The following is a 16,705-nucleotide window of genomic DNA, read 5'->3' on the forward strand; positions in this document are numbered from 1 at the left end:
CACTTGCAATGTCTATATAGAGGTTTTAAAAACCCTAACCCTAACCCTCCACACAATTTACTGCACTGGACAATTCCCACCCACTTATTCAACAACCAAACATTGCCATCTAGTGGTTGTGATACTTCCCTACAGAAGGAATAAAATGGAATAATTAATTGACAAACAATTACAGTTTTACATATGTTATTTCAAATTCACCTTTAATCACTTCACAATTTAAAAACTTAATCAAGTCTGTTGTGATAAAGGTCAATAAAGGTAATGAATGATTTCTTGCCATTTTGGGTGTCAGAAAGGGGGGCAATCCCATTTTGAGTGTGAAAATGAAATACATTTGAAAAGACAAAAAATGATGAGTTTACAGATTAGGCTTTGTTTTGGATATTCTGGAAACACGTTACACAGATACGACCCAGAGACAATTGATATCTGATCAGGTATTCCAAGCTCTCTGTCTCTTATTACTGCCAGTGCCCCAGTAACTTCTGCTGCAAGTCCCCTTATACATTGCTTAAGAACGTTGAAGCAGTGGCAATTGTCATCATCATCATCTTCATCATCATGGTCTCTGCAGACCCCAGTGAAGAGTTTGTGATATCTCACAAGACAAAAATTAACTTACCGTCATTGTGCAACATTTGGAGAAACTGTTTGAAGAAAATGTTGAACAAAATCTAGAGCAAAGATAGAAAAGTTAAGCAATAAAACAAATAGAACCAACACTTATTGATATTCATACCTTTTCTTGACGGGCACTTTTGGCCAGCGTGGAATTGTAAGTGCTGTTCCCAACCATTTGTAAATTGAAAAAGCTTGGAATTAATTGGAATTTCTAAACTGATCAAAAAATATTTTTGTGGTTTTGCAAAAATTCATTGTGTTATCTTGTCCATTTTCTTGTCAACTATGAAATCATGATATAGCCTATGTTAAATCATATCTACCAAAAGAGTCAGTCCTTCAGATCTCTTCCTTCTTTTATTTACATTATTTATTATTATCTCTTCTTACCCATCAGCCCCGATCTGTGTTTTGCCATGACTGAATTTTGCTAACCATCACTACCTAAGCATAGGATATGTTGTACTTTGATGGTATCTTCTGCACCTTTTCTTTTTTTTCTTTTTTTTTTAATCTGATTTCAACACTTAACATCCCTTCACAGACTATACACTGTGACCTCTCCAACAGATATAGCCAATACAAACACATCAGCGAGTTTCATACAAATGCTTACTCATAAATCATGAGAACTCTTCCCATCATCATTCTAATTTATTTACTTATTTGTTGTTGTTATTTTCGGAGCCCAACGACACTGAATTTATGAGGCTGATACTGATATAAGAATCAAATGATGATATCCCCACTAATATTTAGTATATTTTTTTAATATTTGTGTTTGTTTTTTTTAATTGTGGCCCAAATATGTACTAACAGAGACAAGCATTCCATATACATATACACTTCTATAACATTGGTGGACTTGGGATAGACAGGTTTCAAAACCTGGTGCCTACATCACCCACGTTGCATCCATAGACTGCTGAAAGTTTGGTCAGAGATGTGGGTGTGTTATGCTAGTAGCATCTAATGCAGCCTAGAGCTGTTAAACTCAAGCAGAGATTCAACAGACTGATGAATATTCCGCACAGGCTGCTTTTACTGGTCAGGTTAAAATATATATTGAAGGAATGAATAATCAATTAAATTAACACCATCAGCTGAAGAAACAAAGCAGACAACATATGTCAGGAATAAAAAAAATCTTGTATTTTTTAATTGACAGGGAAACATCCTCCAGGACAACGGTTGGTCATCACACAATAATCAGCAACGATACAATGCAGAGAGTCCGACTGTGTGTCGAGCCTTTAAACACCTCCTCTGTCCCCTCCCCTCTCCCTCTCTTATGGGGAATAATGGAGGGCTTATTATTGCAGACACGTTGGCTCTCCTCTGACAAACAGAACACACCTCCTCCCCTCCTTGTAAGGCTTGGGGGGTTTGGGGGTGGGGGGGTGCCTGGGCCAATCACTGAAGGGTTATAAAAAAAGAAAGAAAGAAAGAAAGAAAGAAAGAAAGAAAGAAAGAAAGAAAGAAAGAAAGAAAGAAAGAAAACACAAGGCTTCTGATTCATCAAAGTCAAGTTCTATCACAGTTTGAACTTCCTGGAGTCTACTGTTGTGGTAAAACTTGTGTTATGTCGGGAGTGTGATCGGCTTCAGTGCGAGGCCGGACCAGCTCAGTGTCGACCCAGAAAACACAACTAATTACTATCCTGATCTGTCTGTTACAGAGCATCAGGGCTGAGGCTACTCCTACATAAAATATACATCAGTTAATTAGTTTCACCATCACCAGAGTTCTACCATGTTTAGAGTATGTGAAAAAAGGTTCACCTCAACATTAAATAACATTGGTTCCAAACAAAATAGAACCAACTAGGTTTCCATTTCTCTCTATAAAACTGTATAAAGAGGAGCTCAGTCCTCATACAGTAAATAACCACCCAGTATTGCATTGGACAGTAAAGAATAGTGTCATTTAATCAGTATTGTATCAGATACCAATTAATAAGAGCCCAGTGCAATTAGGTAGTCAATCTACAAATGGAAACATCTGAAAATGCAAATATCAAAATTTCTAAAACATCCAGATGATTCTTTCCCAAAAGCTTTTTTTTCCTTAAATCAGAACATGCAATAGTCAAAACTGTTTCCTCAAAAACAGGATTTAAATACTGAGATCCAAAGATCTGTAAATAGTAAGAACAATTATGCAGTCACTCTACCAAACTGTGTTGATTACTATGGCAATATGCTGTAGATCAGGGTTGTCTGCACTAAGTCAAATAAGAATGAGACAGGAAGAGGCTGTCTTCAAACTACTTAAAACCTCCCATTACTGACAATCTGTGCAGGAAGAGGACATGTAACAGGACAAAGCAGTTGCACAATAACAGTGTGTTCAAACACATACTGTATAAAAATGACTTTAAACCAGGGGAAGGACCAACTGTGCCATGTTCAGGAGGGAGGACAACATCTCAGAATCCAACATCAGATGTGCCTCTGCGTGTCAGAACTGGAAGAAGAGTGCGATCGAAGAATGAACAAGCTGACAGCTGTGTGTTCATCAGCAGCAATGTTTTCAATTTGTGATTTCATTCTCATTTATCTAACTCTTTTATTTTTGCCTCACCACCACCTGAACTCACGGCTGCAGCGCTGTGCTGCTGAATGTGGCTCTATCCCGAGGATGACAACCAATCACATTGCTGCGCTGTAGCACACAAAGGTCAAAGGTGTTGACCTGTAGCAAAAAGAAGCTAACATACAATTTCATATTTATTTCTTTTTCTTTTTTCCCCTCTTATGTTTTATCTCAAATTTTTGCCCTCTACATGCATACTGCTTGGGAGATGTAAAGCAAATGAGAGTGTGGACGGAGAATGATAATCTGAGAATGATGATCAAGAATAATCTGGAACTCTTTGCATCAATGACCTTATTCTTACAGTGGTCTCTGCAGGTATCAGGAAACTATGTTGGATGCAGGATTTTTTAAGACCAACTGTGTATCTGAAAAGTAAACATAAAAGTCATCCGTTCAACCTGCAAAGACCCTTTGCTCTATGATCTGGCAATACCTATAAAGATAGATCATTTTTCCTTTGCACAAATATGAAAAACTGAGCCGGAAGTGATTATGGTACAGCATCAAAGCACTTTGGTTTTCACTCAGATTACTGAGGACTTGTGCATGTTACATGCTGATCAGACAAAAAAACAAAAAAAAACATGAAGACGTCATCCCAGCCAGCTGCCTTTGAAAGGGGAATCAGTAGCAAGCAGCTTACAAGCATGCTTCTTGTGTGCCTCTGCCAAACCAGACTGTGCACAAAACACAAACACATATTGTGCTGTGCTGGAATAAGAGTATGGCTTTGTAAGAGAACATTCAGCCACTGGAAGGAAAATACCTGCCATACTTTGTCATTCACACCTTAAGGGGTTGCATGATTTCATCTGTTACTACAATTCATATGTACTTAACAAATATGATGTGTTGATGTAAGCTGATCTGATGTGTTTTTGATGTGTTGTTAGTGGCTTGTTAGGAATAAGAAAGAAAAAAAGAAAAAAGAAAAGAGGTGATGAATGGCTTATTGAGTCCTCAGCAGGGATGCATGTCACTCTTCTGCTTACAATAACACCATCAGCAGGTGGGCCTGAGCTTCTGGACAAATCTACAGTACCTTCCAGTGCTGCCGGCCACACCCATGCCACCGCAGCCACACGCCGGGGGCAAGTAGCCGACAGTAGCATGAACACTAGAGATAGAAACACTCTCAATCCTCATATAAAAATGGGTTTATATCATATATAGTAGTTCTACAGTATGTACGAACACAAGAGTGTGGTTGTTTTATATAGTGTAGACGTCACTATATTTTCCACAAGTATATATTATTATTGCACTCTGGCTACACATATTTAGTAAGTTAGTTAGTTTGGTTGTCTTTAGATGTACAGAAACACTAAGTGGTGTCAGAGCTGATTCAGCCTGAAAACAGCTGTAGAAGAGAGGCTCAGTGATGCCATTTCATACTCTTTATGAGAACAATAGTGGACTTTGTTCATGATGTATATCGCCTCACAGCCAGCAGCCTACAGAGATATCAGCTGCCTGCGAGTTGTTATTTTATGATGTATCTGGACCAATTAAAAACAAAGCAGTCATGTCTCTCTTTTTCTGTGTTGGATAAAATTAGCTCTCGACTCTCTTTTGATTCTTCTGGAGTAATGGCCAAATTTAGATTTAAATCTGTGCAGAGGCAGCTCACATGTTTAGCTTTTAACCTTTAACACCTTTACACAAATTTAAAAACTGTGCTCTCTTTGGAATCAATGTAGAGAAATATCAATTTAATATTAATTTGGCTTGCGTCACTGAGCCCACTTCTTAAGACTGTTATTTGGACACCAGATACACAGAAATCTGAGACAAAGCTACAGAAACACATCACACCCCTGGTCTCTCCGTTCTCTTTTCCAAAATAGAAAAATAAAATCCCGCTCCTCAACCTCAGCTAGTCTGTTGAGAGGAGGGTTGGTCTCCTTCACTGCTCTCTCCGTTTTGAAAAGAAACATACATTCACAAGAGGACAACAGAGGAAAAACAAGCAACTTGAAATTCAAATTCTGTGTGCAAAAAACATTTTAGATTTCTATAAAAATATGTGCATATGGATAGAGCTATTTTTAATCTCACCAAATACAGTATTTTCCTTTATTTACACTGCACAGATACACAGATAAACGTACACTACAGCTCTGCCCTGCTGCCCCCCTCTCTCGTTGCAGGCGTAAGAATAACATGGCCGACTTCCATGACAACAGATTTGACAATAGGAAAACGCACACACACGCACTCACTCAAATTCTCACACACACACACACACACACACACACTTCTGCTCTGATCAATGTGATCGAGGGGCAGAGGAGGGGCAAGTAGAACTTCTGTAGAAAACCTGAAGTTGCATATCCCACAATTCCCCCCACGCTCGCATTTCTCAAACCGCTTCCTGTAAAGGTCAGAGGTTATCAGCCAGACGCTGCTTCCTGATTGGCTCGCGTGGGTAGGGACAGTGTGTCAAAAAAACTTTGGCTACGGAGTTAGGTGGCTTTAGTCCTGGTGTGTTGTTAGTATTAGTCTGCACACACCATGTACAGTGGGTACTGTTTGACTGGTACAGCCTCGGTGGATCTGCTGTTCTTCAGGAAAATGGATCCACTGTATATTATTCTAGGACAGGACTGTACCAGCGTCTCTCTGGAAAGAGTAATCAATGTCTTTTCAGTATTCATCAAAACAAAAACAAAAAAGTCCCTCTCCCAGTAAACCTCTTCCTCTCCCCCCCCCCCCTCCCCGAGCACCAGTCTCTGCTGAGGTCAGCCGAGGCCCCACTACTCCAGCTTCAGAGATTTTGGACCAAATAATTGACTTCCTGAAGGTAAACCTCGATGTTCATTGGGCGGTCCTCCTGTTCTTTGCACTGAATCCCGCACCGCTTCCCAGTCTGTTGTCGAAAGGGGAAGAGCAGGTGGCTGTATCAGTGTCAGAAAGGCCAGCTGACAGGCCGCTCATGTATCTGGACTGTGGTTGGTCGAAGGTGAACTGGGGGAGGGGGATGTAGTCCCCTGCGAGAGAGGAGTGCCTTGCAGCGGGGGAGAGGGAGCGTGTCTGTGAGAAAGGCATAGCGTTAGGGACAAGAGGTGCATGAGGCTGGATGAAGATGTTCGGGCTGATGGGGATGTGTGGATGTGTAGGTGTGGACGGGTGCGGTGGAGTGTGTGTCTGAGTGTGTGTTGGAGTAGACCCCCGCGAGGGCGTCAGTGTGCGAGTTGGCGAGTGCGCTTGCAGCGGTACGTGGATGGGTGTCAGCGTTGTGTGCATCGGGGAGTGCATCTGTGTGCGTGTCGGGGTATCCGCTGAGATGTCTTGCGTGTGTGTGTTTGACTGTGTGTGTGGGGTCAAGTCATAGGAGGGTGTCCTGCGTCTCAGCATCATGCTGCAGTCGGCGAGTTTTGGGGGTGAGGCGATTTGGGGGTGTTCCCTCTCTGAGGGCGGGTGGATGGATATACAGGGAGGACTCATCTTCTTCTTTCTGTGGCCGCCCCCGACTGACTGCACCCTCATAGGAAATGCCTGACCGCCCTTTTCCGACCGGTGGGCCTCCTGTGTATAGAATTGGTCATCACCGGTGATGACAGCCTGTGGAAGGCAGACTTCGATGGAGTGGCGCCGCTGGTCTTCAGGGTGACCAACAGCCAACGATGACGGCTTATCCAGTAAGCCCTGGGTGTCAACGCTAAAGCCCTTCCTAAAGTCACGGTCCTTCAATCCTGCTGCAAGCAGACTGAGCGTGCTCCTGGAGGAGGAAGGCAGTAGCGGGGGAGGAGGAGGAGGGGAGGAGTCGAGAGAGTACGGGGAGGTGTACGGGGAGAGGGAGTGGCTGCGGGCGGCCTTCCCTCTGCTCTCTTGCCTGCCTTCCTCCTCATCCCTCCACCTGTGGTGGGCTGAGCTGGTGATGTGATACACCTCCTCATCGGCAGGGTCGCAGAGGGAGGCAGCGGAGGGCGGTCTAGGTCTCCGAAGGTTGGGGGGGCGCAGGGGGAGACGCGGGGAGGGAAGTGGAGGGAGAAGAAGCGTTGGAGATGATGGTGGGGGAGGGAGGTGAGAGGGGGAAGGCAGTAGAGGAGGCAGAGGAGAGGGAGAGGTGGGAGGGAGTGGGAATGCAGGAGGGGAGCAGGGTGGGAGGGAGAAAGCTGAAGGGGAGGAAGGAGGAGGAGGAGGAAGGGGAGATGGGGAGGAGGTATGAGGGGAAAGGGGAGAAGGGGACAGGGGAAGCGGGATAGGGTTTGGCCTCTCCTGTTGCTCACATTCCACCGAATCCAGTTTAACTGCCACCTGCAACACAAAGCACAAAAACACACCACCATGACGTATCGTCAATAAACCTGAATGATTGTGTGTGTGTGTGTGTGTGCGTGTGTGTGTAGGCAGCTCGTACCTGTCTGCGCAGGGCGCGCGGGGAGGGGCTGGGCGTGGGCGGGGCGATGCGGGGCAGGATGAGGGTGGGAGGGGATCGCGGGTGGATGGGGGAAACGTCTGGTACCTGCAGCAGAGCGCGACTCTCACATGGCTGGGAGTGGACCGACGTCACCGAGCCTGAGGGTTCAAACGCAAAAAGTGTTTGAATCACACCACATGATACGATCACATGCGCACACTGTCGATGCAAACACATGCATTTTCGCACAAAACACATGCATATTAAGGCACATTCAGTCATATACACGCATACTGAGAAATTCCTTTTACTTTGGGATGATCTAAAGTCTCTATATTTAAGCAATCATTATAAAAACAATATTGGTAACACTTTATCTTGATAGAACGTTTGGATTTCAGAACAATCCAAATATATTTTCGATTTTAAGTTTTAATTCGTTCTTGCTCTTAATTTAGAAATCTTCAAATCTGATATCAAAATAAAGTGTTTTCTGAACAGAAATCATTAGCACACATTTGCTCATCAAAACGGAAATGTTTTCAATAAAGTAGCAGCAGTGAACTGAATATCAGGGGAGTCATACAGTAGAGGTAAGGTCAGTTTTCTGGGTGTAATATTCTGCATTAGATCCTGGTTACATTCACACTTCTGTGTAACTGTATTCAAATAGTCATAACAGTCAAGTTTAAGAAGCTGATAACATATAGCACTCTACGGCTCCAAAACGTGAGTGTGATTGCAAAGAGATGAGGACAAAGCGACTCCACTGCGAGTTCAAGCTTTGTCGACTGTTTAACTGCGGTGAAGTTGTGTAACCAGGGTCTTATGCGTTCTGCACACACAGGTCCAGCAGACCTGTGAGTTCAGATGTCGTAAAAAGTAAAACATGTTCAAAACATTGCAGCAAAGTCAGAGTTAGATCGAGAGAAGTTTCATTTTAAGTTGGTCCTTTTAGTCCAAGCTGAAAAGCCACTTGATCTATCTCTTTTAATCTCAAACGAATAAACAAAGCACCACAGCTGTCATGATTACATTTTTTTTTTTTTTTTTTACACATATAACACTATTTCTTGACTTTGCAGCTTGGCCATAAAGTTAACCATCATTCTAGCTGAGTATTCAGCCATTCCACATCTGAGCAGATGAGCCTGTGACAAGGTTGCAGAGATTCACGTGTATCAGCTCATCCACTACAGTGAGTACCTTGGGACAGAGCTGGGCCTGTCCAGAGCCTGGCCACAACACACCATTAGAATCTGACTGCAGATAAAACAGTGCTTATCAGTGCTTAGAGTTGTGTTCTCAGCAAGTTTATCCTGCTTCTACTTTGACTGTTTACAGACACAAACTGGAACTGGAGAAAAAAAAAAAAAGATATTATGTCATACAACTGTAATTGTGAGGCGTATTTCTTATTTATATTGAATGTGAATTGTCTGTGCCTAATCATGAAATATCAAAAAACCACAAGAGAGTAGGAGGAGGAGTAGAGCGTGGATCTACTAATGGCTAGGGCAAATTATATGTTTTGTTTTTTTTTTTTAAATTGAACTTTATAACTTTATTCAAAGATAGCATTTACAAACTTGGCCGGTGTTTTCTGCATCATTTCATGTCATATTCCATTTGGCTGGTTTGTAGACGTGAGTCGTAGCAGCAGTCACACTGTGAGAATTTGATCCCAAATTTCTGACACTGTCTGAATTTTGCTGCAGGCTGTCTTTGATCGCCAAAGCTCCAAATTGGCTGTCAGTGGAATGTGCCTCGCGGTGCGATCTAAGACCACCGTTTTGGACTGACGGCCAAAGATTTTTCCATGTTTCTCTCACAACTGGTAACCTTCGTCGCAGACAGCCCAAAATCACAAAGTGTAAAGGGGCTTTTAGAGCCGAAATCCATCTCTAAATCTTTATTCAGCAGCTACAGCTTGAGGTTTAGTGAACAGGATTAGCAGCCATGCCTGTTAGAATAATCTCAGTGGCTGATTAACACAAAGGTAAGACAGAGCAACGAAACTCCATGTTAATAAAGTCAAATTGTTATATCATGTTTAATATTTAAGTCCTGAACAGGCGCGTTACCTGAATGCTGGTGCTGGGGACTGAGATCCACCTCTTCCAAGGGGTAGGGGGCGCTGGCAGGCCGCACAGGTCGGAACATGTAGCTGTCGTTAGGCAGAGAGTGCATCCTGGATACGGACATCTTCCTTGACGACAGCAGGTCTTGGTCCTCATACTGGACCTCTTCCTCCTGCAGGGGGAGACAGAGACCACGCAGCTCAAACACTGACTGTCTAAAACTGTTCTGTTTTAATACTGTAACACTGCAACGCACGCTGTTTTACAATCAAAGGACACATTCAGAACCAAGTACCACAAGTTGCATGTGCTACTTCTTTCCATTACACTCTGACTTACACTTCCAGTGTAGTTTCAGGATTAGCCAAGCTCCCCGACTGACCAATGAGCAAGGTGAAGTCCTTCCTACCTGTCCAGGTGAATGTGGACATGGCCCAACATAGGTTCCTCCCGCCGAGCTGTTGTTGGAGGTTGTGCTTAATTTACGTTGCCTCTCCAAAGCCATTTCCAAGGCAATCTCTGCATCCATCTCTGCGTCCTCTTTGGCCTCCTGCAAAGAACAGATACACATTTACTCTGTGACTACATTTTACAGCAAATGCAAATGTGCATTAAATTTCAGTCCAAAACAGGCAAAACTGCAATGAGACAGTAAACACTATACAGCAGTCATGTAATGTACTGACACATATGTGTCTCTACACCTTTGGCTATATAGACACAGTCTTCACACAGGCACATATCTACCCAGTTCCCCTTGCTAGTTACTGTACCTTGTTGCTTTCCTCTAGGTGTTTCATCAAAACAGCCACCACCACATTGACCAGCACGAACTGGGCCATGAGCACAAAGGTGACAAAGTAAATTGGAGAGACCAGGGGCAGGTAGGAGAGACAGTGTCGGTCGTCTGGATGACACTCCCTTAACGTGTCCTTAAGAGACACAGAGACAGAGAGAGGGACAGAAGAGAGAGAAAGGGAACAAGGGAAACAGAGAAAGTACAGACACACACATTAACAGTTAACAGAGGATATGCAAATTGGTCAGCTGCAGGTCAGAGGTTATCATCATTTAGAACCACACAGAATTAGTGGGAGTGATAGAGAAGCTTTCAGACATGCGTTGAAATTGTAGTTGCTGTTACTATCTTTACCCTCTACTACTATATCAAAGGTTATGTAATGGAGAAATAAGGACTTTAAGCATCTCTTTAAAGGTGATGTCATTCTGTATCAGTGTAGCTACGATAAGTCAAACCTCTAACCAGTAAATCCCTCCAATCAAATAAAACTCATGCCTATCCTGTCTGATGTCCCATTAGTTTAAACTTAAGAGTGATCCCTCTCAAATATTACATGTCAAAAGTCATGCATCACAATAAGGATGTGACATTCAGCTACTGTTATTGTACATCCACTGTTTAACCTTTTGTTCTGGAATGGAACCAAAACGTAACCAAGCTGCTGAACGTGTGGACTTCTTTTACACAAACAGCCGAGTAGACTAATTGTTCGCGCAAAGGCAGGCACAACGTTTATCTTAGCCACTTTTATAGCCTCAGGTTAAATGGAGACAGTGTGTGGCATTGCTCGGAGAGTTGTGACTGCCCTCTGCTGGAATTCAGGGGTGTGACTGGATTGTAATCGCTGACCACTGACATGATCAAATCTGCCAGAAATTAAAAACTGATGATTCATATAATTATTGTTGTTTAACACAAATGGCCACAAGACCAGGCTGAGTCATTGTCAATAATTTCTTTCTTTTTTTATCAGATGCTCTATTTATATATAAAAGTCTGAGCCTCAGACTGTGTCATTTTTGAGTAAGTGGGGGCGATTATGTCATACACCACATTTTTTAATAAAGTAAAAATTAAGATGTGACATTGCCCGACTCTAAGCTACTTTATTATTCTATAATTGGTTTTGGAGGTCATTGCTCTCTCTGTGGTTATGAGATAATCTAGGCATCACTTATGAGAGAGCGTGCATGTGTGTTCGAGTGCACGTGCGTGTGCGTGTCTTTGTGTGTGTTCGTACTTTCATAATCCCATTCCAGTTGTCTCCAGTGGACACTCGAAACAGAGTGAGGAAGGCCATCCCAAAATTTTCAAAAGTTGCGTGACGACTCAAGCCCTCACACGGGTTGTTTTCGTTACACACTATTCAACACAAACATACACAGACATTAATGTCACTGCTCTATGGACATGTAAATACGTGTAAAAAAAAAACAAAAAACAAGTGAGTCCCTGTGTGATCATACAAGTGTCAGTACGTCAGTCGGAAAGTCTATGAAAACAGCATATAGCGAACACACAAACAGATGAGTGGCTGAGCTGTGTGTGTGCGTGCCGACATGACACAGGGGAGGAGAACAGGCAGCTGTCTTCTGGAGGACAGGGAAAGTTTCAGGGTCAAGTCGACAGAAAGCCCTCAGGAGCCTGTTTACAGAATCACAACATCCACCAGACAATATCTTCCTTTGCAAGAGGAAGCTAAAGAGGAGCCAGACTTCTCCTAGGAGGATTATGTACCTTGTTTCTTATTCTAAGTGTCAGTCACCAGGAGAAAAACGAGATGACTTAATGCCAATGTGTAGCTCAGAGGAAAGAAGGAGATTGAAATACACGGTGTCACAAAGAAATGGTAGATATATCTGCAAGAGACCAAGGAATAATAATACCATCGATTCTAAACACTACAAAAAGAACACAGATAAAAAGTTGGATGGCCAGAAAGCAGACAGATCCTTTAAAACAAAGATGATACAAAATAAAACTAGTGTGACTGAGTATTTTATTGTAAAACTAAAAATGTCCGTATTATTCCTCCGGCAGGCAGAAATACTCCATCTTCCTCTCCCCACGTCTGAGTCACGGCACAGTAGCAAAAGGACGGGGTGGAAATGGGGATTCATCTAGACATTACCTTTCAAGTGATCAGTAACTCGATTTGGATTCTTTTTCAAAAATGCTCCAAAAATGTGTGCTGACAGCAACTTGAATTCAACAATATGAGTATTAATATTTAAACCCACATTCTATCTCTTTTGCTTTTGACCTTCTCTTATCTGTTCAGCCTTCTGCAGAGACCAGAGGCAAAGAGTTAAGACTCCCAGAGCGCCAGCATACAGTATCACCGTCATCATCAGATCTTACACTATCTTTCTCTGAGGGCAGAAAGTTGTCATGAGCCAATTAAATCAGTTATTAGTGGTGGAGTACATTTTATTAAGGGTCCCATACTTAACGTGTTTTATTTTAAGTTTTGATATCCATAAGAAGATATATTTGAGGTTTTATGTACCGAAAACCATCTCAATGTAATTTCATATCTCTCTCAGGCTTCTCTCTGGAGCTCTAGTAACAACAGGTCGGTGAACCAATCAGAGGAGAGGCTCTGGGCCTCTCTCCTTGTGATGTACAGGAGAATGGGACGAACGTAAAGACAACCCGAAAACATAATGCCTCTGGCCCTGACCGTTGCGGAGACATAAAAGCCCATACAAGTGGAGGCCTTTATTACTTCATAGCTGCTTCCTTTATTGAAAACCTTTCATGGGAAATATATAATATAAAAAGCAGCAAAGACACATGTTTTGAAAGTTTTTTTTTTCTTTTTCAAATTGAATAGGTGATCGTCACCATGAGCAGCTTGAAAGTGTTTATGATGCGGTGACCCTACATACTGTAACCTCCGGGGATGACTGGGCAAAAAACCCTCATGGGCATGACTGTGATGATGTAAACTAACAGTAACGTTTCCTGATCTTCAACAAACAGTACTGTAAAATTCTCCAGCACGCTTCTCTCCGAGCCTGTACCTCGGCTCTGTAAGCCTTAAAAACAGCATATACAGTGAGTGCACTCAGCGGCTTTGAGAAAAGCCAAAATCATAGCAATCACGGTAGGATTTAGACTTCACGAGACAAGAAAACAGACATCCCTTCGTTTTCCCAGTGCGCAGAGCAGAGTCATATTAATATTCCGCAGAAGGCAACCTCTTCATCACCAAGTTGTTTTCATTTTGTCTCCTTCTGATGCCATTTTGTTAATCCTCCTCCCTAACACATTGTTGCGCTCTCAGAGAAAATGAGCTGGCCTATTGAGGAAGCAATATTTAAATAAACGTGATCATGCAAATGTCATCTTCTCCTGTTTGAAACAGGCTTCTGATGTGAGAATGGTGGGGGGAGACTGGGAGACAGGGAGAGAGAGAGAGAGGGAGACAGATGGGAGTAGAGAGCGAGGATTCGACATAGACAGTTCAGCCAGGAAAATTTGCTATAAGTCCTGACTGTCGCAGTAATGAGTGGATTTTTTTTATAGAAGCTTGCAGATCGAGGTATACTGTATGTGTGTGTGTGTGCGTGTGTGTGTGTTTTGCCAGTAGTGCGACTGACCCAGTTTGCCAAAGAGCTCCACTCCCAGCGCAGCGTAGATGAAGAAGAGCAGCATGAAGAGGAGGCCGAGATTTCCCACCTGGAAGCAAAATGCATGTTAGAACCCCCCAGACACACACGCACACACACACACACACCAAACACTACAGTGTAAACATTGCTTGTTTAAAGCTGTGGGGAAGAGAATGCATTAAGACTTATTTCACTGTATTCCAGTTGACAATAATTTCACCACCATACATAGAAAGAACATACTGACAGAATGTCATGCACCTAAGTGAACTCTCTGTTGTTTGGCTGAAACACGAGTATTGTGAGTACTGAGGGGTATTTGTTTGCTGACAGGGGTATTCAAAGCCTGAACATCTTTGTGCTTCCATGCTGCCTGAAGTCGGTTTCATTTTCACACAGGAACTCTGATTAACTGGCTATAGGGCATTAACTGAAAACAACATAGTGAAACAGACTTTGAAGATACTTCAAATTAACAGGCAGACATGTTTTTACATTTATGGTTTGACATTTTCTACCATAGCAGTCTGAGAGCTGAGTTATTGACGGCAGCTTTCTACTCGGTACACAGAGAAATCTGGCAATGAACCTTGAGTGCTATAAAAAAAGAAAAGAAAAAAAAAAGAAAACAGTGAACATCGTGAAGAATCCTGGGCAGACCCTGTGAACTCTATGCACTTCCTATGACTACATCTGCATCAGAGCATCAGAAAGCTCCCAGCATGTTGTGTTTCATCCTGTTCCGTCAAATCTGTACTTGTGCACTCTGTGCCCTGAGTGTTATATCTGTACACTTGACATTTAGAAAATAGCAGAACAATGGAGTCTGTCACTGCATGTGCATCATAATCGTTAGTGCAGCTGCTCTGTGCCAGGCAGCAGGAGAGAGAGAGAGAGACAGAGAGAGACCTGAGATACTCCCACAACATCCGTGGACACACTTTAAAAGGAGTGTGTTGACTGGAGAGAAAAAAGCACAACGAGTAACATCAGGGAAGTCGGCTGCAGCTACAGTCTGACTCTAAAAATGGCTGCTTAAAAAAACAAGACACTGCTCAGTAATGGAAGTTAATATCCTTTGAGTTTTTGTGATTGCAACAAATTGCGTCGTACGTGATGTGTTTGACTTTTATTACTCTTTCATGCACATTTAATAACCCATCAAGTGGAGTGCACAGTCCAACTGTACAGAGGTAAGGAAAGAAATGTACAAAATTAGACGTTTTAGGGTCAGAATATGAGCGCGATGTGCCTTGTATTAAATATTCATCAACGAGCATAAATCTTTCAGATGGATGTCTATTCCAAAGAAAACCTTCATGCGGATCCTATATTCATAAAAAATAAAATAAATAAATAAAAAAAACATAAATAAATCACAAATCAAAATAGCTCTTTTGTGTTTGAGACCCCGCAGAGTCTGTGTTTACCTGGGGCAGCGCTTGCATGACAGTATCCAGCAGAGATCTCATCCCCGTGGCCATCTTCAGAAGTTTGAGCACTGCAGAGAGACACAGGAGCGGTCTTTAACAGCGTCGACAGTCTTTATTTGCTGCAGAATTTACAACGGCACAGCACGATACTACTGTAGTACTGCACAGCAGGGAGACACTCCGATTTGTATTTATATCTATAAGCCAGGGGACACCTGTAACATATGATTTTTAATGCTGACCTTACATGAAAAATAAATGTGTTAATAAAAAGCGCTTTATAATATATACAATGTTTATGATGTTTGTCTGTAGTGATGACTCACAAACTGGTACAATGACTGTGTGTTCTGTCATTATGTACAAGATAAACAGGTATAGACTGTGTGTGTGTGTGTGTGTGTGTGTGTGTGTGTGTGTGTGTGTGTGCGCGTATCTACCTCGTGCTATTCTGAGTACTCTCATGATTCTGATGATGGTGGGATTTATGGGCAGTGCTGCGCTCATTTTCAGCTCCTCCAGGGTGATGCCCATGATGGACAATGCCACTATAGCTATATCCAGCTGATTCCACCTAAACACAGATAAACATTAAAAGATCATTACACACTGCTCTCTTAAAAACTGTTATGTATTTTTAGCCCATAAGCCCTACTGTGAGTTAGTTGAAAAGAAGGACAGGCGCACAGGAGTGAAGAAGTCATGCTGCCTTGCTGTTGGTGGCGATAAGTGGGCAGGTTGTTTAGATTAATGTGTAGCCCACCCACTAATCTCTGTAATAGGGGGAACACCGAGTTCACCGCTGATAAGGTTCCCCCACGGCACCCTGACACACATGTATACACTCACCAAGGCAGCAAGGAGTCAAAGACCCATAAAGGAATTTAAACTATTTTACACAACATCATGTAATATAATTTGGAAATAATAGCATACACTTAATGAACAATAACTATTACATTCTATAGCATTGTGTGCATACTTTAATAACTCCAACATTCATCCCACTGTGTTACCTGTCTTTGAAGAACCTGTGTATGCCAAATGCCACAAGCTTGAGCAGGGCCTCGATGACGAAGATGATGGTAAACACGTAGTTACAGTACTTCAGAACCTCCTCTAAATACTGAACACACACACACACACACACACACACACACACACACACACACACGTTAGATGTTTAT

At 42.5% G+C, this 16,705-nt stretch overlaps 1 protein-coding gene across 1 annotated transcript in view; it reads right to left on the minus strand.

Moving 5' to 3' along the window:
* Positions 1–1,754: 1,754 nt before the first annotated feature.
* Positions 1,755–16,705, minus strand: part of cacna1ha (calcium channel, voltage-dependent, T type, alpha 1H subunit a) — a 57,076-nt gene continuing 42,125 nt past the window's right edge. The window contains exons 27-36 of the mRNA XM_087171401.1: positions 16,535–16,644; positions 15,959–16,092; positions 15,516–15,586; positions 14,074–14,152; positions 11,709–11,830; positions 10,440–10,598; positions 10,076–10,216; positions 9,670–9,838; positions 7,586–7,743; positions 1,755–7,482 (exon numbers count right to left, since the gene is read on the minus strand). Coding sequence (XP_087027527.1) covers positions 6,040–7,482; positions 7,586–7,743; positions 9,670–9,838; positions 10,076–10,216; positions 10,440–10,598; positions 11,709–11,830; positions 14,074–14,152; positions 15,516–15,586; positions 15,959–16,092; positions 16,535–16,644 — 2,586 coding nt within the window. The 3' untranslated portion in view covers positions 1,755–6,039. The remainder of the gene's footprint in view (positions 7,483–7,585; positions 7,744–9,669; positions 9,839–10,075; positions 10,217–10,439; positions 10,599–11,708; positions 11,831–14,073; positions 14,153–15,515; positions 15,587–15,958; positions 16,093–16,534; positions 16,645–16,705) is intronic.

This window comes from Seriola lalandi, unplaced genomic scaffold (genome assembly GCF_002814215.2).
Source record: "Seriola lalandi dorsalis isolate HSWRI2012SDOR001 ecotype SW California unplaced genomic scaffold, Sedor1 jcf7180002054997, whole genome shotgun sequence".
In the NCBI taxonomy this organism is placed as follows: Eukaryota; Metazoa; Chordata; class Actinopteri; order Carangiformes; family Carangidae; genus Seriola; species Seriola lalandi.